At 36.8% G+C, this 27,591-nt stretch overlaps 2 protein-coding genes and 1 long non-coding RNA gene across 3 annotated transcripts; all 3 read left to right on the forward strand.

Annotated features, from left to right (window-relative positions):
- Positions 1-7,460: 7,460 nt before the first annotated feature.
- On the forward strand, positions 7,461-24,780 carry LOC306999643 (uncharacterized protein). The gene is made up of 3 exons (XM_079614516.1): positions 7,461-7,562; positions 7,870-7,980; positions 21,547-24,780. The coding sequence occupies exons 2-3, from the start codon at positions 7,896-7,898 to the stop codon at positions 22,404-22,406; spliced, it is 945 nt and encodes a 314-aa protein (XP_079470642.1). The 5' UTR covers positions 7,461-7,562; positions 7,870-7,895; the 3' UTR covers positions 22,407-24,780.
- Positions 14,525-19,566, forward strand: LOC306999644. Its single transcript, XR_013797887.1, has 3 exons — positions 14,525-14,850; positions 16,901-17,240; positions 18,489-19,566. It is a non-coding gene; the product is annotated as an uncharacterized lncRNA (long non-coding RNA).
- LOC306999642 (uncharacterized protein) lies at positions 24,643-26,937 on the forward strand. Its single transcript, XM_079614515.1, has one exon. It carries the CDS (start codon positions 24,874-24,876, stop codon positions 26,038-26,040), a length of 1,167 nt encoding a protein of 388 aa, XP_079470641.1. The 5' UTR covers positions 24,643-24,873; the 3' UTR covers positions 26,041-26,937.
- Positions 26,938-27,591: the final 654 nt, after the last annotated feature.

Below are 27,591 nucleotides of genomic sequence, written 5' to 3' on the forward strand. Positions count from 1 at the left end.
CTCTGCCCCAACGCCCATACCTGTGAAAGAGGGAAGGTTGAAATTATCTACTTACCAGAGGAGACTTACCGGACTGTTCGTTCGTCGACTACGCCCCCACCTGTGAAGGAAGGTTGGAATTATCTGCTTACGAGAAGACTTACCGGACTGCTTGTTCGTTGACCGCACGCCCCCACCTGTGAAGGAAGGTTGGAATTATCTGCTTACCAGAGGAGACTTACCGGACTGTTTGTTCGTTGACGACGCCCCCACCTGTGAAGGAAGGTTAGAATTATCTACTTACCAGAGAAGACTTACCGGACTGCTTGTTCGTTGACCGCACCCCCACCTGTGAAAGAAGGAAGGAAGGTTGGAATTACCTACTTACCAGAGGAGACTTACCGGACCGTTCGTTTGCCCACCGCCCCCACCTGTGCGCTGGTCATCTGCTGCAGGGTCTGTACTGGGGAAGAGGGCGGGAGAGTCCCCAGTCGCTGCACCGTCCACCCCCGATCCCTGAGGGCAACAAGGGAGAAGATTTTAGATTAGGGTTTCCAATTTGCTTTTACTTCAAAATAAACCTTGCTAATTTTATTCTCTGACTCTTCCCTCTGACACGTTCCTCGAGGTGGTCCTGGTTCAGGGGTGGGTGCAGTCTAGCTTGGCCCACCCGACCTGTGACATAATCCATAAAACAAAACAAGGCGCTCACGCTAATAATTTCTGTTCCACTCGCTTGTATTTGTCGCCCCGCCCACGCTATGGTCTAGTGAATATTCATGATAGCTTCACCCATTGGAACCAAATATTTTAGGAACCGAATATATTGCAAAACAAGCTTATTTTCCCCAGCCGACGAAGTCAAAAGATGCCCAATCTGGCAACACTGATTAATTCCAGCCAATAACTGGGCAGCCCGGGCTTAAATGCATGCTGAAGTTGAATTAATGCATGCGAGATATCTCTCAAGGAAAGCCACTCACTTCCAGACAGGTACATGATCAATCAACAGTATTCCTGGTCACACTATTAGTTCTCAATTTCTTTTATTATGCTCTTGATTCATTTGTCTCTCTTTCTCTGTAGAGTGACATTCCACTCGTCAGAAAAGTGATGGTTTGGACGGTTGTACATGAGAAGATCCTGTAAGCCCTGAATCAACCGGTTCTTCAAACATTATCAAGCATCATCTTCATCATGTGATGATCTTTCTGTGTAAATAAAATTGAGTATGGAATTATGGATTTTTTAGAGACGAGCAGTTCAAAAATAAAAACTTTAATAAAAACTGAGGTTTAATGGCACGTGATAAGACACATGACAGAATTGATGTGAAGTCAGTAAGACTTTGAGCTTAAGTAAATTGGTTTTAAATAACTGGATAGAATTTTGATAGATCACGGACAAGTATCTGAAGTTATAACAGTATGTAATTGTAACAGTGTGAATGTATTTTGACACGATATCTGAAGTTATAAGTATGTACACTGTAAAAAAAAAAACGGTAATTTTCTGGCAGCAGGGGCGCAATAGGCTTTACGCCGAGCGTCACGTGACCAAAACGTAAAACAGGTCTCCTGACTTCCGCTTTGCTTCTGTTTTGGTACTGCGAGTCTGCGACAGAAATTGACTTGGTCTAATGTTAGCTAACCTAGATACCCTTTTTTTACTGTTTATTTTATTTTAAAATATCAATGTTACTGACAAGAAGAATATGTCAAAGCCAGTAAAGTACCAGAAATGGGATAATCCCAACAGTGATTTCTGCTGTGTGCCTAAATGCGTGATGTTAGGGATGTTCAACTCCACCGTGAGTTTCCACCACTTTCCAAAGGAAGAAAGCATAAGAAAAATATGGATACGTAATGTGAAACGTGATAACTTGGTAATTAAGAGGACCACCACAGTTTGCAGTAGACATTTCGTCAGTCAGACCAAGTGTCTGGGATAGAATACAACGACCAGAGGACGAATCAACTGAAGAGGAAGAGATGGATGTTGAACTGTTGCTTCAGTGCCATGATTACGATGCAAAACCAGAACCATCAGCTTTGGATATAGCATGTGAGAAAATAGAGGCCCAGCAGCAGGTGATAGAGGAGCTGCAAAAAAGAATGGCTGAGGTTACACTGAAGCAGTCGTTTGGCTTGGAGAGGTTTTTAGGATCGGATGATGACATTAGATTCTATACCAGGTACGTATCATGTCATATGATACTTAGCTTGCGTTATGACTTTCTTGCAGACCTAGATTGTGTTCAAGTCCATTCATTTATGAATTACAGTAGTGGGCAGAATATTCAGATCCTTTAATTCAGTAAAAGCACTAATATCATACTGTGAAAATACTCCACTACCTGCATTCAAAACCTTACTTATATAAAAGTATTATCAGAAAAATGTACTTAAAGTATGAAAAGTAAAAGTACCCATAGTGCAGTAAAATGACTCCTTTTTTAAGTGTTTTACTATTATATAGGATGTTTATGAATTGTTATTACTGCTGCTTTAATGTGCATGTTTATTTTACTGCTGTAGATGTTTAAGGTTGAGCTCATTTTAACTTTAAATACTGTTGGCTAGTTTAATATATAAGATCATCAAGCCAATGTCAGAGCACACTCTGTCCTGTGAGAACCACATATCTCAGCTTTGTGATGAAGCATTTTTCAAACATCAATAATGCTTTGATTTAAAGTTAATAATAATTTTCTTTCACTCTTTTAGATTTGCAAGTTACCACCACCTAATGGCATTTTGGAGACAGATTGAACCTGCAACGAGGATAATTGTGCGTGTTGGTACACAGTCATCCACTTCCAGCACAACAGCAGCTCCTGACAATGCCATTGACCTCATCGACCGGTAAGCATAGTTCATACTTTTTTAAATTTTTTTATATAAAAGTAGCTTGCTGATAAATCTACATCCATAACAACACAACTCTCTAATTCAACATAATTAAAACCACATACAAAGTGGTCTTAGACTTTTGGACCCTACTTTAGAAACATTTCTGATGACCATGGAATAATTATCATTTTTACCACTAAGACTTGTTCCCCATCAGAGCCGATGCCTTCCGATGATTGATGGACTGTTCCTGTTCTTGGTGTACCTATCACTGGGACTGAAGGAGAAAGATCTGGGTGATCGTTTTGGTATTCATGTGCCAAATGAATGCTTTTGGGATATGGATGTCTCCAGAGACAATTAGAGCCATGATGCCAAGTGTATTCGGCAAATACTCTGACACCCAAGTCCTTATTGACTGTACAGAGATGAGATGTCAGATGCCTTCATCTTTACTCTTACAGAGTGAAATGTTTTCACAATATAAATCCCACACTACCCTGAAAGGAATGATTGGTGTGTCACCACATGGTGCTGTTACTTTTATTTCCTCACTGTATTCCGGCTCTATCAGTGACAAAGAATTGTTCAGGCAATCTGGCATTGTCCCTCTTTTGGATAGAAATATGGCTGTAATGGTGGACAAAGGATTCAGAATTGATGACCTAGTGCCTTGCAAAGTTTACAGACCACCTTTTCTGAGTAAAAAGTCACAGCTCTCTCATGGCGAAGTGCTGGTCACTCAGGACATTGCACGGTTAAGGATACATGTGGAGAGAACAATTAGGCGCATCAAAGAGAACAAACTGTTTGACACTATTATCCCTCTGTCCATTTGTGGCAGTATCAACCAGCTTTTTGCAGTAGCCTGCCTCCTAACAAACTATCAAAACAAGCCACTGGTCAAAGCTTGGGCCTTATAACTGTGTTAACTCACTGAGCCAGTCTCTCTGGATATTAATCCACTAATTGGTCAATTTAATTGTCTCTGATCTGCTCACTAATCTCCTAATGGACCTCCATCAATTCTGTTCTATTTGTCTCACTATATGATAAACAATAACACTACATAATTTCAACGAACTGGATTCAACAGTGTGGTTACACATTGCCGTGCCAGCTACACATGAGCACCGATTTGACACTAGGATGATAGGGTCCGAATCTCGAAGCACTATCTGTACAAAAGTATATAGAGAATTTGTTTTACAAATATTGACACAGATTTGAGAGTGTGGTTGAGCTTTAATGTATCCAGTGTTGGGTGTAACTAATTACTAGGCAATTATTTACTGTAATTTAATTACTTTTACCTCTAAAAAGTAAGGGATTACTCTTATTTTTTTGTTGTAATTTAATTAAAGGTACTTTGAATGTAATCAAGCTAAATACTATATATAGATCAATCCAATCTATTAACTAAAACAATTCTATATAAAACAATAGGTTTAACATCAACATTTATTGTCTGATGTTAAAAAGTACATGTTTATTATTTAACCTTCTCCCTTTAAATTGTTTGGTCAGTTTAAGGGTAATTCATGCAATTTTATAGTATTTATTTGAAAGAATTAAAACAAGTTTCATGAATTTTTAGTAAATTCAATGAATTTTTCTTTCAATATATGGGATTTAGAAAGTAATTGAATACTTTTTAGAGAGAGTAACTAGTACAGTAATCGAATTACTCTGTTGAAGAGGTAATTAGTAACTAGTAATTAATTACTTTTTTAGAGTAACTTACCCAACACTGAATGTATCATACTTGAGCAGTGGTTCAAACAGATGCCACTGATTTTAATAACAGTCTAGTTAGGATGCTGGGGCAAGTTTGGCAATGACATTACTACAACAAAAACTATAACAGAATTTGTTCATGCTGTAATAGAGGGATTTTATATGACTATGAATAACATAGAAAAGATGGCACTCAGGAATCAAGGATGTCAAATCAGAGTTATCCCAGTAACCTCACTATACACATAATTTGACAAGTAGACAAAAAACAACATTGCACTGGGAACTTGTGCATGCATTTACCAAGCATCTCAAGACTAAAGCAGCTCCTGCAAGTCTGTCCATGGTGATAAGACAGTCAAGGGGACCCGCTCACAATCACTGATTAATCCACTCTTACTTACTCCTACCCTGAGAGGCTTGATAAATACTGTCCCTGAACTGGAACAAATTGAGAACCCGAACAGAACACCCAAACCATCCCTAACGTTACTCTCAAGCTGTGTGGCTGCTCGTTTTTCCTCATTGATCTGTGACTAGCTGCCCTGATGCTGACAGCACCAGTCAGCCTGTCTTTGTTAGATACTGGTGAAAAATAAAGTGAAAACGTGATTATGTAGGTAAATAGCTAGCAATCATATATTCGCAGCTCAGATTACTAGGTTAATGTTATCGTTAGTTTAGCTACCATAGTGACATACTGCATTCTTTCCGTTCGGAAATGCTAACATGAGCTATCACTAGCATATACAAACCTTCATAGTCAAATATGTATGAGGAGGCGTATAGCTTAAACCCTTTGTCCATTTTGGTGGCAGGAGTTTTAGATGTCAACCTACATATGCGATGGACGTCAGTTATGCTTATTTTGGGTAATTCCTGAAGGCATCTAGAGTAAAACAGCGCCATATCTAACGTAACGCGGTACAGCGGACCTGAACCGGATGTTGTGACACCTGTTTTGCAGAATGCGGAAGTAAGTTGCACATAGAGCCTATACTAGACTAACAACTATGCTAATTAACTACCTAGGATACACAAAATAATTTAAATAACTATATAAATGCTATGCTAAATAGATGCTAAAATACTCTATCCTGATCATTTTCAATACTCGCAATTCCAACTCCTGACTTGCTACAGTGGTTTTGACGAAACAAGATGGCCAAGGGCGTGGTAGCTCGTACCAAGGACGTGGTGAACTGGAACCTGCTTACGTCACTTGCCATCACTTACGTCACGTACCACCGCAAACATCCAATAGGAAAATTCAACTGCAGTAGCCACCGTTCAACCTGAAGAGGGCAGCACTCAGACGTTTTTACATACGTAATTCTACATATATTGTAGAATTAAAACACTTTATACCCAAATGTCAAAAAAGTTACTTGAATCATTGAACAGCACTAATAAAGCCCCATTCTTACAGATCATTACCTAAAAAAAGTTGGTTTAGAGTTTAGTTACCCTTTAAACATCATGAGAATTGTCCAGATTTCGTGATTTTAAGAACTTTTAATGGACTTTTTGTTTGTTTTTTGCAACAATAACTAATACAAAAAACAAGACAATAATACACAATACTAAACAGTACAGAGGGTTACATTACAAAAAAACAAACAAAGAATATTAAACTAGCTTAAATGATTGACACCATTGCAGAGTCTTACATGCAGTAGAGTTTTTCAAAGAATTTAGATATCAAAATCTTTCTAAAAAATAAAGTTTTCTTTGAAAATGTACACTTGTGAATATAAAAAGTGGCAAGAAAAAGTAGCAAGTTAAGAACAAATTTAAAATGATAAGGGTCTAATTTCAGAGAGTCACCAAAAAACCCAATTTTTCTGGCTTATAGAATTTTAAAGATGCCTTTTAACAAAGTTTGAAAAGTCAAGCCAAAAAAATGTACAGTACACAGTCCCAAAATAAATGAATAATTGTCTCATCAAACTGATGACAGAATGAGCACAAAGGGGAAATACTATTATTACATTTAGCAAATGTATAATTAACTGGGTAGCAATTGTGAATAATTTTAACAGAGACTTCAAACACTTTATTAGTTTAAAAAAAATTCCGCTGAAGAAACTAGAAATCTTCCCATACCATATCATCAAATTTGTTTTTCCAAAAGCTTACACAAGCAGGCAAAGAAATCTGATTTCTGCTAAGAATTGAGTGAAATTTCCTGTTTGACAAGCTGCTGAGAGGACATTGATCAACAAATATATCAGTGCTGTCAAAAATAGGTGGAGCGCATAAAGGACCTTTAGTGCCAGGTTTGACTAAAGGTTTCACACAATCAGGAATTGCACCAAAAACAATGGCATACTCTCTTGGGGGGACTGGAAAAGAGAATTTTTGCATAAATTGTTCATAAGAGAGCAAGACAGCCCTTTCATCTAAAAGTTGACTCACTAAAAGTATATTTTAATCAAACAAATTATTTAAAAAAAAATAGATTTATTTTTATATTTAATATTTTGGTTGTTCCAGATAAAATATCTATGTGGAGAAAAATATAATTATATATTAAAGACCAGCATATTAAAGCCTGTTTATGAAAACTAGTAAGAGTTAAAGGTATTTTAGAAATGTTATAGTTGCAGTGCAATAAAAAATGCAAACCACCAACTGAATTGAAAATATGATTTGATAATATTCCAAGAAGATGTATGATTGTTCAAAAAAAGATTTTATCCACTTAATCTTGAAAGAGTTATTAAGAGTGGAAAAGTCCACTAAGTCAAAACCACCCATTGTCCAATCAGCTATCATCTTTTTAATTAAATGCTTTTTAGATTTCCAAACAAAGTTTACAATAATTTTGTCCAGCATTCTACAAATCTCCATAGGACTTTTAATGGACTTTTATGTTGCCTCTTTGACACGCTGTGACGTTATTACATCATTTCCGGGACTACCTCGAGTCGCCTCGCCTGTTGTTATTCGACAGAGGAAAAGGTTGTTGTTTTGAGTCAGTCAGGATTCAAGGTCTGTAGTGCAACTTTCAGCAATACTCAAAATTGATTTTAGCACATGTATTCCAAGAAACGTGGCATTAATTATTTCTTATTCCCAAAGCAAAATTAATGCAAACAACGTAATATGGCAATGCTTGCTTTGTTTGCTAATAGCTGGTCTCGTAAATGGCGCCAAAATATGTTTTTATTGTGTTATTGTTGTGTTGCGTTACATTTTCTGTGCAAAACGCATCCACGCATGAGGGACACTGACTGTGATTTAATTTACTTTCTTTTTCTTTCTACTGTTAATTCTCATCAAACTCCGTGAACTCCAGGTGAGATCTACGTGGCGAAGAGAAACATGGAGTTTATAAAAGAGGAGAAGCAGGACATCGGTGATTCAGAACCATGCAAAGTGAAAGAAGAGGAAACTGAGGAACTATTAGGTTGGTGTCCATTGATTTGTCAGGAACTGTACATTACATTTGTGCATTTGAGATAGATGTTTTATCTAAAGCGACTTGTATTGCATTCAAGCAACAGGAAAAACAAAGCTTTATTCTTCTCACCGTATTTGGCGACTTGATAAGTACTCAAAATATACTTGTTTTGACAGATTATGGTATTTTAATTCAATGTGGTGCAATGTATAAAGGCAGTAATATTAAAATATTGACAGGGTTTTTTCCTGGGTCAAAAATGTTATTCGGTGGTGTAGCAGCTAAGGCGAACACGGCCAGCCATGCACACAATAAATCCCCCTCAAAAAGAAGCAAAGATAACGTTTGTAATAACTTTACATATTTATTCATAATATATAGGCTATATATATATATATATATCTGTTAGGACAGATCATAAAACAAAGGGAACTATTTTATTCTTAAAAATATTTAAATGTACATCTAAAAAGTTATTGAGTGACTGATTTGAGAAGTTAGTTATAAAATGAACAACAAAGTAACATTACATGTGGAGTGGTGCCCAGGTCTATTATTGTTTTACACTTTGTTTTACAATCTTTATGCACTGATTTGACATACAGCATCAGATGGTTTTTTCTGTTTGCTATGGTTATCATTAGGGCTGGGCGCTATGATGATATTGTTACCATGGTGTAAAATGTCTATTGTTCGTAGAGATGCATCGATTAATTTTCTAGTCCGATTCCGATTTTTCATAAAGTTTGACCTGCTGATTCCGATTTAATTTTTTTCTAACCACTTTACAGCACACCAAATATTTATTTTCTCTATATTTAAAAATATATATAAAACACCATACTTTTACCCAAACTGAATGATAAAAACAAGTTGAAATGGGTAAATTTCTATAAATATTTGAGTCTTCATTTTCTTTTCTGACATCGCCCAAATTTAGTTTATTTTGTCCATCAAAAGGGTGCTTTCACTTTAATTGAGTGTGAGCAGCGCAGCTAAAATAGACTTGCGCCCAGTGTTGCCAGATTGAGACGGTGATTTCCAGCCCAAAAGCTCACCAAAACCCGCCCACTCCAAGAAAAAACCGCCCAAAATTTTACTACCAAAATAATGTGATATAATTTTATGGCCGTGTCATTCAAGGTTGATAAGCAATTTGTATATCCTTAAAACAAAATAACAATGATAAAATAAAAAATAAATAAATTTCCCAGGAAATCAGATCAAAACAGGGCAATAATTAGGGAGAATTAGCAAATATGACTTTAAATGTCCAGGTGTACACTGTCAAAACGGCAATCAAGAAATAAACCGATGACTTTAGCCCTCGGAAGCACACATTGCAGAACATAACGCAGAATTTAGCAGTCAAAACTCATCATCGTTGATTCAAACCTTTGTCAGCCGCTGTCAGGGACAAGAGTGCATGCAGTCTGGACGGTGTAAAAGTTGCAGATGTCTAGTTAGGCTAGTGTGCGCACATGACCATGGAAAGGAGTCGTCCCATATTCAATTTCAATTCAACTCATTCAACTGTGCTCTTCTCATCAGTTATTCACCATCGAGTCATCAACCCCCACATGTGTACGTTTTTAGAGTTGCTCACTATCTCACTCTTTACTGTAGATGCAACTTACTATGTCACCTCTTTGGCATTAGCGATCACTTGAATATACAGCTACAAGTTATCGCGCTAAATCGCGTCTTCCTGCTGATCGCTCGTTGATTGGCTAAAAGTGCGTGCTCGTCGGTGACGTCACCACCAACGCCAACTGACTCTGCGCTGCGTGTGTGTTGTAATGTCATGATGACTGATTTTATGGACTATGCACACTTTAGTTTAGTTTTTTAACCAATTAGACTTTAAAATGTAGATGTTTGAAAACCGCCGAACTGACCCCAAACCAGCCCAAATTTTGTCCACCCGCCCAAACCCTTTTTTACCCGCACAATCAATTTCAAAACCGCCCGTAAATGTGATTAACATGCACGTCGGAAAAAATATGCACCGCTCACGCTTGTGGTGCGAAACGCCCGTAATTCACGAGGTTTCCTACATGTGCGTTCCGTGTGCACGTGTGATGCTGATGTTGTGCGATGTTAATCATGTAGGGCCCGAGTGCATTTGACCGGCATGAAATCGGCATATGTCAGATTGTCCGGCCAGTTGGAGGGCATGGCCAATCACGTAAAAATCGACCAATTGCGGTCACCAGCCGATCAATCGGTGCATCTCTAATCGTTAGTAAGGGTGCTCCGATCAGGATTTTTGGAGCCGATCACAGGAAGCAGTATCTGCCGAATTGATCATCGATACGGATCTATTTGGAGCCTTCTTTTTATCATGTATAATTAATTATAATAAAATAATAACAAATAAACGATTTACTAGCAGTTAGAAGGGTGGGAAATTAACTTTTTTGTCCACCAGCCACAGTGGCTGGTGGATGCCCAATTTTACCAGCCACTTTTTCCGGAATTCAAATTGCAAGAAAGAAATTGCTTCAATACGTTTTTTATTTATTTCAGGGTACCCCCAGGATCCTCCAGCTTAAATTCAAGGCTTTTTAAGACCTTTTTAATACCATTTCAAATGAAATTCAATGCCAACTTCGTACCCATTCCAACATAAGTATATAATCTTTGTCTTAGGCCTATATTAAAATAAAAAAGGTAAGTGTTAAAGAAACTCTTGGACAATGTTACAAAATGTGTGTAATGTAAAAGTGTAAACGTAGAACAATCAAGGCAAACTTTTTTAGGTAGATTGACATCTGTAATAATTGGTGTAACTGTTCAAAAAAATCACAGTTCGGTTTGATACGACACAGTGGTGTCACGGTTAGGTACGTTTTCGATACAGCAAAAAGAAAGAAATGCCAGAAAAAGTTATTTGATAAAAATAAAAAAAGATAATAAAAAAATTTAAAGGTGTTTTTTCCTACATCTTGAAACTTTTATTTTTATAAATAGGGATAATATTTGAAGGATGAACAAATAATGTTTTGGTCATCAGACTGAAAATAACATTCAGATATGATAATATTTGAGTTTTGAAGTGCTGGAAAAAGATGTGTGACGTTCTTGAAAGCATTTTTCTATTCCTGCCAAACTTCCATGTTTACAGTTAGTGTTACTACATTAAATCCATGGTGAATGTTGCTGATCTGTGGACTTCAAGCCTATAACTAGTTCATTCATGGCACAATGTTTCTCCTGGTTTCCACGTCTGCGCTGTTTGATCCGTTACTAACGGAGAAATGTGAATGTTTCTAACCAGATCTTGCAGCGATGTTATTACTTCAGTATAGGGCTGGGCGATATGGCCAAAAAAAAATATCACGATATTTTTTTTTATATCAGTCGATATCGATAATTATCGATAAATGTCAAATCTTTATTTATTTCAAATTTAAAGACAGATTTGTACTCCTAAGTGAAAGCTGTAGAAACCAGAGCGTTGTGTTTTTAAACTAGGGCCTAGGCTACTCTTTATTGTCAGAACATATCATGACAAACACTTGCCAAACAGGTGAACATTTCACAAATCCGAGGTAGAACATTCAAACATTTGTCATTTTTCCCTAACAAAATAAACATCTTTATTTCAGTAGTATTAGCTTGAGTTAGGATGCAGATTTACTTTATACAATTTATGTTCATTAACAAAAACAGTAACATCTGTTAAAAAAAAAAGTAACAACATTATTTTTATTTGGTCAAATGTAATATTCTTTAGTTTTATTCAAATTAACCATTGGTCATCCAGCATCATGCATTTAGATCATGATAACCACAGATAAAATGTAACTTTATGGTTTCTATTGTAACTTTATGGTTTCTATGGTATTTATGAAAACCAGTAGCCTAAATACATTATTAAAAACTGTAATTATATTCCATTAGTCCTTTAATACATTGTCTACATTAATAATATTATACAATTCAATATATATATATCCCACATTTCATGGTGCAGTTAATATTACTAGGCTAACGTTACAGTAACGTTAAATCCGTGGTAAATGATGGGAATGTGTAACTTAGCCGGAAAAGCCTTCTGACTGTATCGTTGCGCACAGTGCTTCTCCTGTTCGTCAGCGCTGCTGCATCTGCCTTTAAACCGGTTTAAATCACTGAGACATTTGTGTTCCTCGCTGAATTCAAGCGCTTCTCACTGGGTCTAGTGACCGAGACCGATCAGAGTAAACGCGTCTGCTCGAGTGAACTCGCGCTGCCGTTTGGACTTTGAGCCGAGCGGATAAACGGTCCGTGTGGCGCGCGCGGTTCAAATGAGATTCGTTTCCGCTTTTGGCGCAAAAAAAATTATCGAACATTTATCGAACTCTTGATATCGTTTTATCGAGAAAAATTATATCGCGATAATTATCGTTATCGTTTTATCGCCCAGCCCTACTTCAGTAGCGAATCTTTACCGGATCTCTTAGCGCTGTGTAGTAACAGTGTCGCTTGATCAAGATCGGCTCGCGCTGCGTCCAAACTGATAAAGCACAAAATAATGAGTAGCGCAGTTTCGTTCCGATTTCATTACGTTTGCCATTTGATGTTGGGCTACGTTGTGGTGTTCGCGCCATCTTTAACTTCGCAGTCAACTTACGAATCACAGTCGAATGGAACGCACCTTCAGCAAAGAAGTTGTATTGCTTCTTTGCCTTCAGTCAACATGATGTGGAGAGCGCAGTTCATGGCTGCATAGCAACGACAGACGCCACGGGAGTGCGAGCGCTTTAGAAAGGAGAAGGCAGCGCAGCCACGCCTTCCACATGTAAACGGCCCCTAAGATCTACCGGCGATGCGCGCACTTTAATGAAAACATTGAGCGCTATATCGAACATATTTTATATCGTTACCGACAATGGTGTTTATCAAAGAAATATGAATTTTACTCTCCTTCAGCATTTAGTATTTTACCGGCGCTGTACGGAGATTTAGATGGTGCCACTGCATGTCGTGCCATACCTCAAACAGCAGGTTCACGCCTTTATGCATCGTCAGCATGAGATTGGCCTTTATAGAGACTGTGGATCAAACTTCCCAAAGCACTTCTCGGCCGATAGCGATCGGTAGCCGATCAATTAGAGCACCCCTAATCGCTAGAGATTATATCATGTAGGCTATATTGCGGTATGTATGTAAATTAGGGGTGGGCGATATGGCAAAAATATCATATCACGATTTTTTTCAGGAAAATCACGATTCACGATTTTATCACGATTCCTTTTCATGTTGGTTTTACTATTTTGCAAGTGACTGAGCATCACAGCCAAACTAATGTCCCTATTTTAAAAACAAAGCCTTAGGTAATAACATATAAAATAAAAAAGAATGGCATACATTTAGGCCAAAGTGGCGAAGATAAAAAATATTTGTCATTGTCTTTGTTATTAAAAATTAAGAACAAATATACACATACACAACTTAATATACAAATAAAAAAAACAGTGCTTTATTTTTTCAGCTACAGGTGTATTTAACAGCATTGAAGAAAGTAATTAAATGAACAAATATGAAAATAAAACACAACATCGACTTCACTATATAAATTTTACATTGATTCTTATTAAAGCTACTATTAAAGTTCTCAGTCAAGAGTGAGTGAGATGCTCTTTGTATTTTGTTGTTTTATTAACAGGGATAGTTCTCCCAAAAATTTAAATTCTCTCAAGCTGCTTTAAACCCGAATAAGTCTCCCTCTTCTGTTGAAAATAAAAGTTATTTGGAGGAATGTGGGTAAACAAACAGTTGATGTACCCCAGTGACTTCCATAATAGTTTTTTCCTACTATGGTAATCAATGGGGACCAGCAACCGTTAGCCACACTCCTCAAAATATCTTCTTTTGTGTTCAGCACAAGAAATAAATTAATACAGGTTTGGAACAACATTAGAGAGTGAGTAAATAATGACAGAATTTTTATTTTTGGGTAACTGCCCCTTTAAGGACAAGCGGCAGCATGTTTACTATTAGGGCTACTGTCACTTTAAGATCTGCGCGCAACGAGTCTACACGCATTTGACAAGGCAGATTTTTTTTCTTCATTTTTTCTATTGTTCTTTCACTTTAGACATAACCAACTTTGTTTATGTAAACCTTGTGTGTATTTGACAGTATTAGCGCAATAAGATAACTTAGTTCAGTAACGGGTGCTGTTAGACAGGCTTTAGTGCATGTGCGCGTCGGGTGTATTGCGCTCAGAAAAGCGCCCGTTAGAACAGCGCATCAGCAGCGAATGACGTGTTTAACCGGCAAGGCTTTAAAGCACATGCAAATAATTCATTTTTATGAACTACAGTGTCCCGTTCCTCTGCATTTCATGTGGATATACGTCGCGCTGTACAGTATGTTGAGACGGAGGCGCCAGAAATGCAAACTGATAAAATGGACGATCCTACGATATTTCTTCAAAAGCAGATCGTGGAGACATTTTAATCGTCCACGATCAAAAATCGTAATATCGCACACCCCTAATGTAAATATATATAGCACTATTGACACTTAGTGTGATTAAATACACGAATGAGAATTTTACGTGCTCGATCTTAAAGAATTATAAGCTCAATATATCCTGAAAAGGAACTCGCTACACAAACAATTTTGGTTTTCAGCCAACTCGATTTAAGTGCGATTTCATGTAAATTGCGATTAATCGTGCTGCCCTAATCAACAATGAATTTGATTATTGATTCCCATCTGTGCTCGGAAACCCATTGCACGTTGCTTTAAAGTAGTGAATAACATGTTTCTATGGATAAAACGCATTGGCCTATGGAAAATAGCGAAGGACATCGAGTGAGCTGCTGCAGGAAAGATGCATGATCCAAGTTCTCCAAAACATGAGAATGCTTTAGACCAGGGGTGGGCAAACTACGGCCCGCGGGCCACATACGGCCCGTTAGGCTGTTTAATCCGGCCCGTCGAGTATTAAAAAAATTGTCTTAAAGATCGCATTCATTTTGCCTTTTTCCTGCAACACTTTGCGTCATATATATATATATATATATATATATACATTTGTGATTAAGTGTAGGCTACACAAATTCGAGTGAACTCGCTTCAGTCTTGTTATAATCAGATTCAGCGCGTTCTTCATCTTCAATCCGCAGCGGCGCAGAGCACTTCAGAAACAGAGGACAGTGTGTGTGTTCATATGAGCCTCATTGGTCTGTCACTACTCGTCAATGTCAGAATATTTGAGATGACCAATCAAATCAAAGTAGGCGGGCTTTATGTTCAGAGAAGCTTCAGAGCGCGAATTTGAGCAGAGCGACTCGACGCGCTTACAGTCAAGTGCGAGATATTGATGTTAGTAGCTAAACTAAACATTTCATATTTGACAGTTTTTTTAGGTCATAAATGTTAAAGGACAAGTTCTGTATTTTACACGTAAAGCCCTGTTTTCAGATCGTTTCTAATGAAATAGAACGGTTAAGATTGAAATTTGGACACATGCTGCTGGCCTGAGAATTTTCGGTTTCTGTGGTTAACGTGAGCACCCCACTCGGTGAGTTTCACGTCTTTGTAAACGAAAGTTTAATGCATTTTAGGAAGGATTGTTCCAGTGCACCTATGCAGCCATTGTGGAGGTGGAGGGGTGCTACCACAGAAACCTAAAATTCTCGGGACAGCAGCATGTGTCCAAATTTCAAGCTTAACCTTTCTATTTCATCAGAAACAATCTGAAAACAGGGCTTTAAGTGTAAAATACAGAACTTGTCCTTTAAACGAATCACAAAAATAATCAGGCAAACTAATAAACTTTTGTCTATTTTCACCATTTTGAACTGAAAATAGGCCTATGTAACGTGACTCATGTAATGTAGCCTAATAATTAGTTTACTGTCATTATGAGGGGAAAAGACACATTAACAAAGCCGTTTTCATCACGTTAGGCACAAGATTAATAATGAATGAGTACATATTGAGAATTAATATAATACAATTTGTAGCCTTCAGTAAATAAAAAAAGCTCAGCTTTAGGAGGGGAAGAGACAGGGCAAGACGAGGAGACTGAGAGAAAAAGAAAGAGTGATGGAAATGAGGAGAGAGCAGGCATTGACAAATAATCTACTGCCCGCTAACATGGTTTTAAAGCTATTTCTTATACTTTTTTTGGCCTTCAAACGTCTTGAAATGCACATATCAGAGAAATAAAAAATGTTTAACCCCCAACAACCTCAAATTTAGGACCTATTTGATTATAAAGCCCTGTATTAGGCATATACGATCAATAATTAATGTGTAGCCTATATTGTGAATTAATTTAATAGTTATATACCTAGCTTTCCTAGTCGCTTTCAGTAAATGAACGGGTAGAAAATGATGAAATTAAATGAAAATGATTCATAGGCTAAAAATCAATCAGTTGACCCATATGTTTACTTTCTTCACTGACAGACAAAAAAATAAAAGCCTATCAGTCAAAGTTCAGCTTTAGGAGGGGAAGAGCCAGGGCAAGAGAAAAACAAAGAGAAAAAAGAGTGTGATGCTGATGAGAGAAAAATAATCAGCTGCCCACTGACATGATTTTAAAGCTGTTGTTATCCAATTTTTTTGGCCTTCAAAACATCTTAAAATGCACATATGTAGATATGTGGGAATCAAAATTTTCCTAACTAGCCCACCTCACATTCAGGACAGTGATTATAAAACCTTGCCATATGCCTGTTAATGAAACTAGTTAATAGTGAGCATTAGACCCGGCCTAAACTAAAGTGTAAAATCCTATAGAATCGCCCCTGTCTATAGCATAAAAAATTTATTGTCAAAACGTCGTCTCTCAGTTGTTGAATGTCGCGCAGACGTTCCCACAATGTAAATGTGTTTGCTGCTACTGGGCCGGCCCTCTGTCAAATTTTAAAACCCAGTGTGGCCCTTGAGCCAAAAACTTTGCCCACCCCTGCTTTAGACTATATTTATAAGCGTTTCAAACAAAAGCATAAGCGTTTACCGCATCTTGCCCTGTCGTGCTTTTACAGATTTATTTGACAGATTACTGCCTCTGAAACATGTTTTCCTCAGTGCATAACTTACATTTTATGGTTATACCCTTCTCTGTAAATGTTAGAAAGTCCCACAAGCATTTTCTTTTTCAATGAACGAGCGCCGTTGTGCGCATGCGTGTCATACAGACGGAGCGCAGTGTAACAGAAGCGCAATAATTCTGACTAATACACATTTTGCTGAAATATGTTTTGTTAGAAATTACATTTTTTTATTAAAATTCTACATGTAACACAAGTAATCATGTTTTTTGATTGATTGATTATTCTTTATTTGATAGGGACAAAGCATGTTGATGTACATTTGTACAAAATACAAAATGTAAACAAGCCGGATTATAGCAGTATTGCTAATTTACGTCCGTAGTCCCTAGGCAGGTATACACAATAACAAATACTACTCAATATACACAAAACTCTACTAAAACACAATACCTAAAATACATCACAAAAAAAAAAAAAAAAAAATTACTATGAAAAATGTTTACACACTTGATTTTTCAAAAGCCACTTCTTAAGATGTTCTTTAAAAGTGTGATAAGTAGAACATTGTCTTATGGACTGTGGCAAACTATTTAAATATTTACTTCCTATCACCGATAAAACTTTCTGGCCAAAAGATGTTCGCCTATTTGGTACTTCCCAATCCCCTCTACTGACAGATCTGGTTCCAATACCACAATCTGCCCTCTGTTTAATGAACTCCTTCAACGGAGGTGGAGCAAGCCCATGCCAGACCTTATAAACAAAGCACGCGTAATTAAAATTTTTAAAATTTTCAAAACTCAATAGATTATGTTTTTTTAGGATTTTACAGTGGTGGAATGAAAGTTTTTTTTTATCAAACACTTTTATCGCCTTATTATACAGTGTTTCTACTGACTTAAGAATTGAGTCACTCGTGAATGACCAACTACTGAAACAGTACTGCATATGTGAAAGAATCATTGAATATAAATACAACCTCGCAGCACCAACTGTCAAGAACGACCTAATGTACCTAAATTTTTTTAAATTAAATTTCACAATATTAGACAACTTTTTTACATGGCTTTTAAAAGTAAGGGTAGCATCTAAAGTAACTCCAAGGTACGTAAACTCTTTCACAACTTCTAATTCCTCTCCTCCTAAAAAAACATTTGAACGCGTCATCTCTACTAACCGTTTTGAGAACATCATACACACAGATTTTTTTGTGTTCAATATTAAGCCAGTCCTGTTAAGCCAATCCTGTACATTAGTCATAGCAGAGGTCAAAGTACTCGAAGCTTTTTCAAAGTTCTTTGCATGGGTATAAATAACTACATCATCTGCATATAACTGAATATTTACATCTTTACATACTTCAGGTAAGTCATTAATGTAAAGAGAGAATAAAATTGGTCCTAAAACAGAACCTTGTGGAACCCCCTTTGGGCAAGCAATATAAGAAGATTTCACACCATCAATACATACACATTGTTTCCTATTTGAAAGATAAGATTTTACCCAAAGCATGTTTATGAGAGCAGTAACAGTAAAGGCTCTATTGGCACTAAAGGCACATTTGATTGTTTGTACCTGAATACAGTTAGATTTACCTGAATTTAATTATTTATTCTATTGTATTTATCTATGCCTGTAATTATTCAGATGCACTAGCCTACATAATCATCACCCCAAGCAATCTAGAATTATTAATTATTTATAAATAGGGTTATTCAAATCATCTAGTGAAATTTGCATATCGCAATATATATCGCAGGAATAAAATACTGCAATGTCAATATCGTGCAGCCCTAATGTACTGCATATCCTACATAGATTCATCCACTGTATTGTTTTTTAGGCTTTATACTACACATTGTTTGGAGGACAGCATTGGGCAGGATGTGGGCTAACATTGTTTAAAATAATGGATTTGAATCAAATTTCAATTAAAATGTTATTCTATGTATAAGCATTTTTAGATTTGTAAAAAATAGTCAATTAATCGAAAATATAATTGACAGATTAATCGATTATCAAAATAATCGTTCGTTGCAGCCCCTAAATGAATATTTCATATTTCTCCATCCTTTTTATGTTGATTGTCATTCATTGCTTCATGGGATTGTAGTTCTTTCCCTCACTAAACCTTAAAGGGCACCTATTATGACATTTAAAATGTTCCTAATGTTGTTGTGGGAGTCCCCAACAACAGTTTTACATGCATGCAATGACAAAAAACACTTTTGTTGTCGTATAATATGTATTTATTTTTACCTGATTTGCTCACCGACTCCCAAATGATTCGTTCAACGACTCATTTTTCCAAACCCCTCCTTTGCGCGACGCTAATCTGCGTTGATTGGTCAGATGACCCAGCAGTGTTTACAGAGATAATACTTATTGTTTAACACGGAGTACAATGATGCTTTTATCAATTAAATTGTGTTATAATAATGATTATAGTCCATGCTTTGTAGTTTGTAGTAAAAAACTAAAAATAAGATGAAGAATTTAATGTTATGTTAGCGAGCATAGCCCAGAGTTCATATTGTAAAAGCACAATCAGTCTTTGTTTGCATTAGCCCGATTAAGCATAACGTTTAAAAAAAAAAAAAAAAAAATGCAGTTACGTTACGAGGTATTACTCTATTCTTTAAGACAACTCCGAAAACAACGACAAACACTTCACATATCTCAATACAATTGCCATTGAAGACCTAGAAGCTAATCGGTGCTTACACAACAAACTGAAACTCAATTGGAACTGAACCTTCCTTCAATATCAGCCGGCTCGTAAATCACAGTTTGATTGCATTTTAAAAGCAATCGTCTTCAAAATGGCGCGAACAAAGCACAAGGCTCGGACTATACTTCTGTGGTATAGTTGTATATATGAATTGTAGCCACTTAGTCTTTAAATGCTCCTCCTTGGGCAGATGAAAAAAGTTGGCTTTTGAGTCGCACTTCAGAAAACAGCGTCTCGTCGCCATGACGTTTTCACGTTTTCCCTGGCCTTGGAGCGCAATAAGTGGGCGTGTCGTATTCAAATAACTTGACAAGTTGACGTCATCTAGTCAGAGAGAAAGCTTCGGTCTTCTAACGATTCATAAAAATGACTCCGAGTCGACTCTTACTTTTGAAAGACAATAACTTTATATACGGTGCACTTTCATATTTCAAACTTTGGAGGATGTTTTTGTTCACTTAGATCTATGTTACACACTACATGAAAGGTAAATTTCAAAATTCCATAATAGGTGCCCTTTAAAGTCTTGTACCTTTTCTTTTTGTCCGCTTTTCAAATACTTTTGTTTTGAATAAAAGTTTGTAATGTTGTGATTCACCTCGTAACTGGTTGGCTTAGTTCATGGCTTAGTTCAACACTTTAACAGAGAGGTTTTTTTAAACTCTGGGAAAAAATGAATTGGAAAAAATACTTATGGAACCAAGTCCACTGAAAAAGTGAGTTGGTACTAACTCTATTAAAGTTACTAAATTTACTAGTGATTTTCTCTTTTATTGTTAACATTAAGGACATAGACAACAGTAGATATATAAGGTTGCTGTCACTTTAAGACCTAATGCATGGATCCAGTATACTTATACACGTTTTCTTTCTCAACTGTTTAACATTCACTTAAGACATAACCAATTGATACTTGCCAAGATGAGCATATGTCTGTATAACCAATGAAGTGCAAGAAGACGCGAAAGAGAACTCGATTCAGTATTTGCTCTGTCTGAGAGGTGGCTTTCTGTGGGCACACTATTTTAAACCTCTTGAATGGTTTAAAATGGCTTGAATGTTTAAATTGGCAGGACTTAAAGTGATAAACTTTGGCATGACTTGCCAAAAATGGGCCAGTGAGAATTCAGCCAACTGTCCCGAGCATTTTTCATGCTGGCCCTCGACCATCGGCCAGTCCTTATTGTCAAAACCCTGTGTATTCGTTTTAAAGCCTTATCAGTTTAAACATTCAAGTAATTTTAAACTGTTCAAGCGCAATAGGATGTGATCGACACGTAACCCAATGATTAACTGTCTTTAATAGTGTACACACCAAAATGCATCTAAAATGACATAACGTGTCAGTAGTCTAGCACAGTGGTTTTCAATTCCAGTCCTTTGGACCCAACGCTCTGCACACTTTTAATTTCATCGAGCTCTAATGAGTGTTAAATGTGTGCAAGGGTGTAGATTTGGTTTGAACATTGGGGGGGGTTTTCATGTGATCATGGTATAAATATTGGGGGGGTTGTAATGCATATATTAAAATATTGGGGGGGTTATCTCCCAACCCCCCCCCCCCCCCCCCCCCCCACAAATTATGAATGTATGTTAAATGATGATCTGAATGCAAAAGTTTGTTGTGCATAGCCCCCGTTGTGGGTCCCCAGGACCAGGATTGAAAAACACTATCAAATCTGCTAGCACAATATCAGAATGAACTATTAGCACACTAAAGATCACACAAAAAGAAACACAAGTTACTTCATATCTTTTGTTATTGGGCTTCTATCTTTTGTATTTCTTGTTTCACCTTTCTTGAACCAATTTTTAACAATTGAATGTTAATTGTAGGCCTGATGGAAGTAAAAGAAGAAAATCAAGAACTGAATGAATTTGACGACAACTTCGATTTTCAGACACCTGATAATTTCATAACTGAAGAAAAGACTTCCAATAACTCACAGTCTGACAATTTCTTACAAAAAGGACGCCTTAGGGATCAAATTACAAATCATACCAGAAAGAACCCTTTAACATGCCTTCAGTGTGGAAAGAGATGCACAGATAAAGTGAACCTTAAGCATCACATGAAAATCCACACTGCAGGGCTTTTTTCATGTTATCAGTGTGGAAAGAGCTTTGCTTGTAAACAAACTCTTCAGAATCACATAAAAAGTCACTCTGGAGAGAATCCTTTCCTGTGCCAAGAATGTGGAAAGAGTTTCAGCAATAAAGGACACCTTAATATTCACGTGAGAGGTCACACTGGAGAGAAGCCGTTCACATGCCATCAGTGTGGAAAGAAATTTATTCATAAAGGACACCTTAATGAACACATACGAATTCACACTGGAGAGAAGCCGTTCACGTGCCCTAAGTGTGGAAAGAGTTTCAGTCATAAAGGATGCTTGAAGGTTCACCTGAGACTTCACTCTGGAGAGCGGCCGTATACATGCCTTCAGTGTGGGAAGAGTTTTAGTTATAAAGCATACTTTAAAGTTCACCAAAGAATTCACTCTGTAGACAAGCCATATGCATGCCATCATTGTGGAAAGCACTTCATTCATAGAGGACACCTTAATGAACACATGAGAATTCACACTGGAGAGAAGCCATATATATGCCCTCATTGTGGACAGAGTTTCACACATAAAGGAAGTCTGACGTTGCACATTAAAAAAAAACACACTGAAGATGGACTTTCCGCATAATGCCATCAATGTGGAAAGCGTTTCAAACACAAAGGACTACTCAAGAATAACACAAAATCTCACACCAGAGTGAAGCCTTAAGCCTAATATCAGAGCATTTGGTGGTGCTAATGCATTGAAAATGGCTCAAATTACTACTAAACGAAACATCAACAGTTTATGAACCCATGAACTATGTATAATCTGACTGGGTCTCTTACTTTTTCTTTTTTTTTTTCCTCTACTACCACTTTATGAAGGTTTTTGTTTCTTGCTTACTGGTGCCATTAAGTTAAACATAAAGGCATATATATATATTTTTTTTAATCTTTAAATGGAACTGCCAAATGATGACCTATGACCTGCAACTTAAGCTATTATTACTGCAATATTTTCTGTAAAGCTGCTTTGAAGTAATGTACATTGTTATCGATATACACTCCCCAGCCACTTTATTAGGTAGACCTTGCTAGTCCTGGCTTCGACCCTCTTTGCCTTCAGAACTGCCTATATTCTTTGGCATAGATTCAACAAGCTGCTGGAAACATTCCTCAGAGATTGTGGTCCTTATTGTCATGATCGCGTCACGCAGTTGCTGCAGATGATGTGAATCTCCCATTCCAGCACTTTCCAAATCTGCTCTATTGGACTGAGATCTGGTGACTGGAGACCGTTTGAGTTTAGTGAACTCTCATGTTCAAGAAACCAGTCTGAGAGGATTTGAGCTTTGTAACGATGCATTTTACGCACGTTTTGTATTCAGAGATGCTCTTCTGCAAAATTCGGTTGTAACGAGTGCTTATTTGAGTTACTGTTGCCTTTCTATCAGCTTGAATCAGTCTGTCCATTCTGCTCGGACATTAGGCATTTTTGCCCACAGAACTGCCTCTTACAGGATTTTTCCTCTTTTTTGGACCATTCACTGTAAACACTAAAGATAGTTGTGCTTGAAAGTCCCAAGAGATCTGCAGTTTCTGAAATACTCAAACCAGCCCGTTTGGCACCAACAACCATGCCACGTTTAAAGTCACTTAAATCACTTTTTTTCCACATTCTGATGCTCAGTTTGAACTTCAGCAGATTGACTTGCTCATTTCTGTATGCATAAATGCATTATTGCTGCCATGTGATTGGCTGATTAGATGTTTGCGTTAACGAGCAGTTGAACAGGTGTACCTAATAAAGTGGTTGGTGAGTGTCAAAATAAAGTCTTATATAAAACTGATTTGACACACCTGAAGCATTCATATAAAGTCACTGGTCACACAGCTTTTAAGAGTTATGATTCGAGTTCTTGTTTGCTGCTTATTGTGCTTAAACGGTCAAATACACACTCACAGTTCTGTCAAAATATCCGCCTTAGAACGTGTTCACGAAAACTGTCTTAAGTGAACATAAACAGTTCTGAGAAAATCTGATCTTTGTCATTATATTGGATCTGTGCATTAAGGAACGGCAGACTAATATAGCGGTTGTTATCGGTGTCTGTAAATCAATCAATGACTTTTGTAACTTCAATAAAAATCAGTGTATATTTCATACAGTGAAGACTATGCAGTGTTTCATTTTAAGTATTTCTGATAGTGCTTTAAAATTATCAGATAGGTCTGTTGATTGAATTAATGTCTTTGTACTAATGTGTTTATTTGTCCTATTACGCGTAATTAGTTTCTTTGTTCTTATTTTATTAGTTTACTTGTCTTTTAGTAAGCATTTTACTTGTTAGGCTAGTGTTAGTTGTTCTATGATATTGAAATTGTCGAATTATGAAAATTCAGTGGTATTTTAAATTTTGGTATCGTAACAACCGTATTTAAAGCAACAAATAACTGTATTATATTGTTACCTTGAAATAGAATTACTCAAATATTTTGGCATAAGATTTTCTTCATTTCGTCCACCCCTTTTTAACCTTTTAATCGTGCTCAAATATACTTGGTTGGTGACTATGTGGTACTTAAGCACTTGGATTTAGTTGAAGGTGGTACCTGACCTAAAAATTGAGAACCACTGGCTTAAAATATAATAGCAGTAAAATAACAAATTTACTACAAATTATAGAGAACATGCCTACTACACATCTAAAATACACATTACATTGCATATGGGTGCTATAGCAGATTCTTCAGAATGACAAAAAGTGTTCCTTCAGGTCTTTTGCCAATTTGTCTTTAAATATGAGTCTCTTCTTTTGGTATTTCTTGTTTCACCTTTCTTAAACTGATTTTTAACCATTAAATGTTAATTGTAGGTCTGATGGAAGTGAAAGAGGAAAGTCAAGAACTGAATGATGTGGAGGACAATCTGAAATTCCAGACACCTGAAAGTTTAATAACGGAGGAAAAACCTTTTAGTAACCTACAGTCTAAAAAATGTTCACAAAAAGGACGCCTTAGGGATCAAATAAAAAAATCACACCAGAAAGAAGCATTTAACATGCCATCAGTGTGGAAAAAGTTTCAAACAAAAAGGACATCTTACTATTCACATGAGAATTCACACTGGAGAGAAGCCTTTCTCATGCCCTCAGTGTGGAAAGAGATTTATTCATAAAGGACACCTTAACGGTCACATACGAATTCACACTGGAGAGAAGCCGTTCACGTGCCATCAGTGCGGAAAGAGTTTCACGCATAAACCAAGCCTCTCATGGCACATGAATATTCACACAGAGGAAGAACTTTCCACATGCCAACAGTGTGGGGAGAGGTTCCCAAATGCAAGAATACTTAAGGTTCACACAAGAATTCACACTGAAGAGTGTCCTCTAACATGCCTTCTGTGTGGAAAAAGCTTCACAAATCAAGAGGAAATTAAGTGTCACATGAGAATCCACACTAAAAAGAAACCTTACACATGCAATGAGTGTGGTAAGTGTTTCATTCATAGAGGACACCTTAATGATCATTTAAGAGTTCACACTGGAGAAAAGCCGTTCACATGCCATCTGTGTGGAAAGAGTTTCAATCATAAAGGATACTTGAATGTTCACATAAAAATTCACTCTGGAGTGAAGCCACATACATGCCATCAGTGTGGAAAGGGTTTCATTCATAAAGGACACCTTAATGACCATTTAAGAATTCACAGTGGAGAGAGACCGTACACGTGTCCCCAATGTGGAAAGAGTTTTAGTTATAAAGGATACTTGAAAGTTCATCTAAAGATTCACTCTGTAGACAAGCTGCATGTATGCCTTGAGTGTGGAAAGAGTTTCATTCATAAAGGACACCTTAAAGAACACTTGAGAATTCACACTGGAGAGAAGCCTTTCATATGCCTTCATTGTGGACAGGGTTTCACACATAAAGGAAGCCTGACATGGCACATTAAAAAAAATCACACTGAAGATGGACTTTCCACATGCCATCAAAGTGGGAAGAATATTAAAAATGAAAGAGACCTTGAGAGTTGCACAACAAGTAACTCTGTAGAAAAACCATTTGCATGCCATCAGTGTGGAAAGCACTTCATTCATAGAGGACACCTTAATGAACACATGAGAATTCACACTGGAGAGAAGCCATATATATGCCCTCATTGTGGACAGAGTTTCAGACATAAAGGAAACCTGACGTGGCATATGAGAACTCACACAGAAGATGGACTTTCCACTTGCCATCAGAGTGAGAAGAATTTCATAAAGACACCTTAAGAGTCTCACAAGAATTCACACTGGAGAGAAGCCTAACACATGCCCTCAATGTGAAAAGTTTCAAACACTAAGGACACCATAAGAACTCGCACCTAAGTTTTCACATGGTGTATTTTTACAAGAGTTATTGTAAGTTATTGTTACATGAAGGACAAATAATTGGCACATTTGCTTTGATGCGTCCTGTGTAGACAGCCTCACGCGTAAACACGATGTAAGATGTCATGACTGATTTTGCCTTTTAAAGGGTAACTAAACCCTGAAACAACTTTTTTTAGTTAATGATCTGTAAGACTGGGGCTTTATTAGTGCTGTTCATTGATTCGAGTAAATGTTTTGACATTTGGGTATAAAAGTGTTTTAATTCTACAATATATGGTGTAAAAATGTCTGAGTGCTGCCCTCTTCAGGTTGAAGGGTGGTTATTGCAGTTGAATTTTCCTATTGGAAGTTGTGGTGATGTATGATGTCTCTGCCATGGCTCACCGCCCACGCCCCTACACGAGCTGCAGAGAGGGGAGATTCTTTGCTTTGTGAGAATATTCATGACACTAATATTATTTATAAACATTTTAAAATCTCTAAAATGATTGAATATAAGACTGTAATTGTAAACGATAACATTAGTTATTTTTTTTTTACCAGGGGTTTAGTTACCCTTTAAACACAATTGCAGTTAAAAATATAGGACATAATATCATGTTTAATACCAAATATTGAGCCCAAATGACCATCAGGTATGTAACAGTACAAGCCTCATCACTGCAGTGGGTTGTTGGGGTTTTGTGAGTGTATAATGCAAATAAAAATCTTGCAATGCTGAAAAATGTCTTGATTTTATTTTGGATGATGTAACTAACTTTTACTATCAAAAACAATTAAATCTGATCCATATTAAATCTTATTTGTGTGATTGTGTGTGAATGTATATGTATTTTCTACAAAAAATGGTATCCATAATGCATTTATTTAGTGTTTCAAATATTAGATTGTATCATATCCATCATTAAAACTGACTGACTGGAGAACTAAGAAACATTTCTGGTTGTGTTACTGTAATTTCGCCTATTACTCGCATGTCGAGGTTGGATAATTATTCATTAGTTAGCTACTTATTGACATTTTACTGTTCTATCTTGAATAACGTGACGCTTCTATAACGCATCTGTATCCAGTACAGCGTTGATCACATAACAGAGATGTAAAGTGCTGTTTCTCTGGCATTTTCAAAGGCTCATAAAATACTGGTAAAATCACATAATACCGTACCTTGATGCACAATTTATGCGCAAGAAATGTTTCTAGATCCACAAACGCATGCCATGTAGGCAGAGTTGTGTGACATATGACATAAAACACATTTGTAAATATTTTTTATTTGAAAATCACTTGGAAAACATAATTTTCTTAATTTTAAAAAAGCATTTTATATATATATATATATATATCTCGTTAAGGACCTTTTTTTATAAATATCATGAATTATTACAAATAATTATTACACAAATTTCAATATTGCGCATGTGGGCTCCAAGTGTCACACTTATTCAG

This window comes from Phoxinus phoxinus, assembly GCF_949152265.1.
Source record: "Phoxinus phoxinus genome assembly, chromosome: 5".
NCBI lineage: Eukaryota > Metazoa > Chordata > Actinopteri > Cypriniformes > Leuciscidae > Phoxinus > Phoxinus phoxinus.

Coding starts and splice junctions, on each gene's coding strand:
- LOC306999643 (XM_079614516.1), top strand. CDS start 7,896: ATGGAGTTTATAAAAGAGGAGAAGCAGGACATCGGTGATTCAGAACCA. Junction 7,981..21,546: donor GGAAACTGAGGAACTATTAG/GTTGGTGTCCAT, acceptor TGTTAATTGTAG/GCCTGATGGAAGTAAAAGAA.
- LOC306999642 (XM_079614515.1), top strand. CDS start 24,874: ATGAGAATTCACACTGGAGAGAAGCCTTTCTCATGCCCTCAGTGTGGA.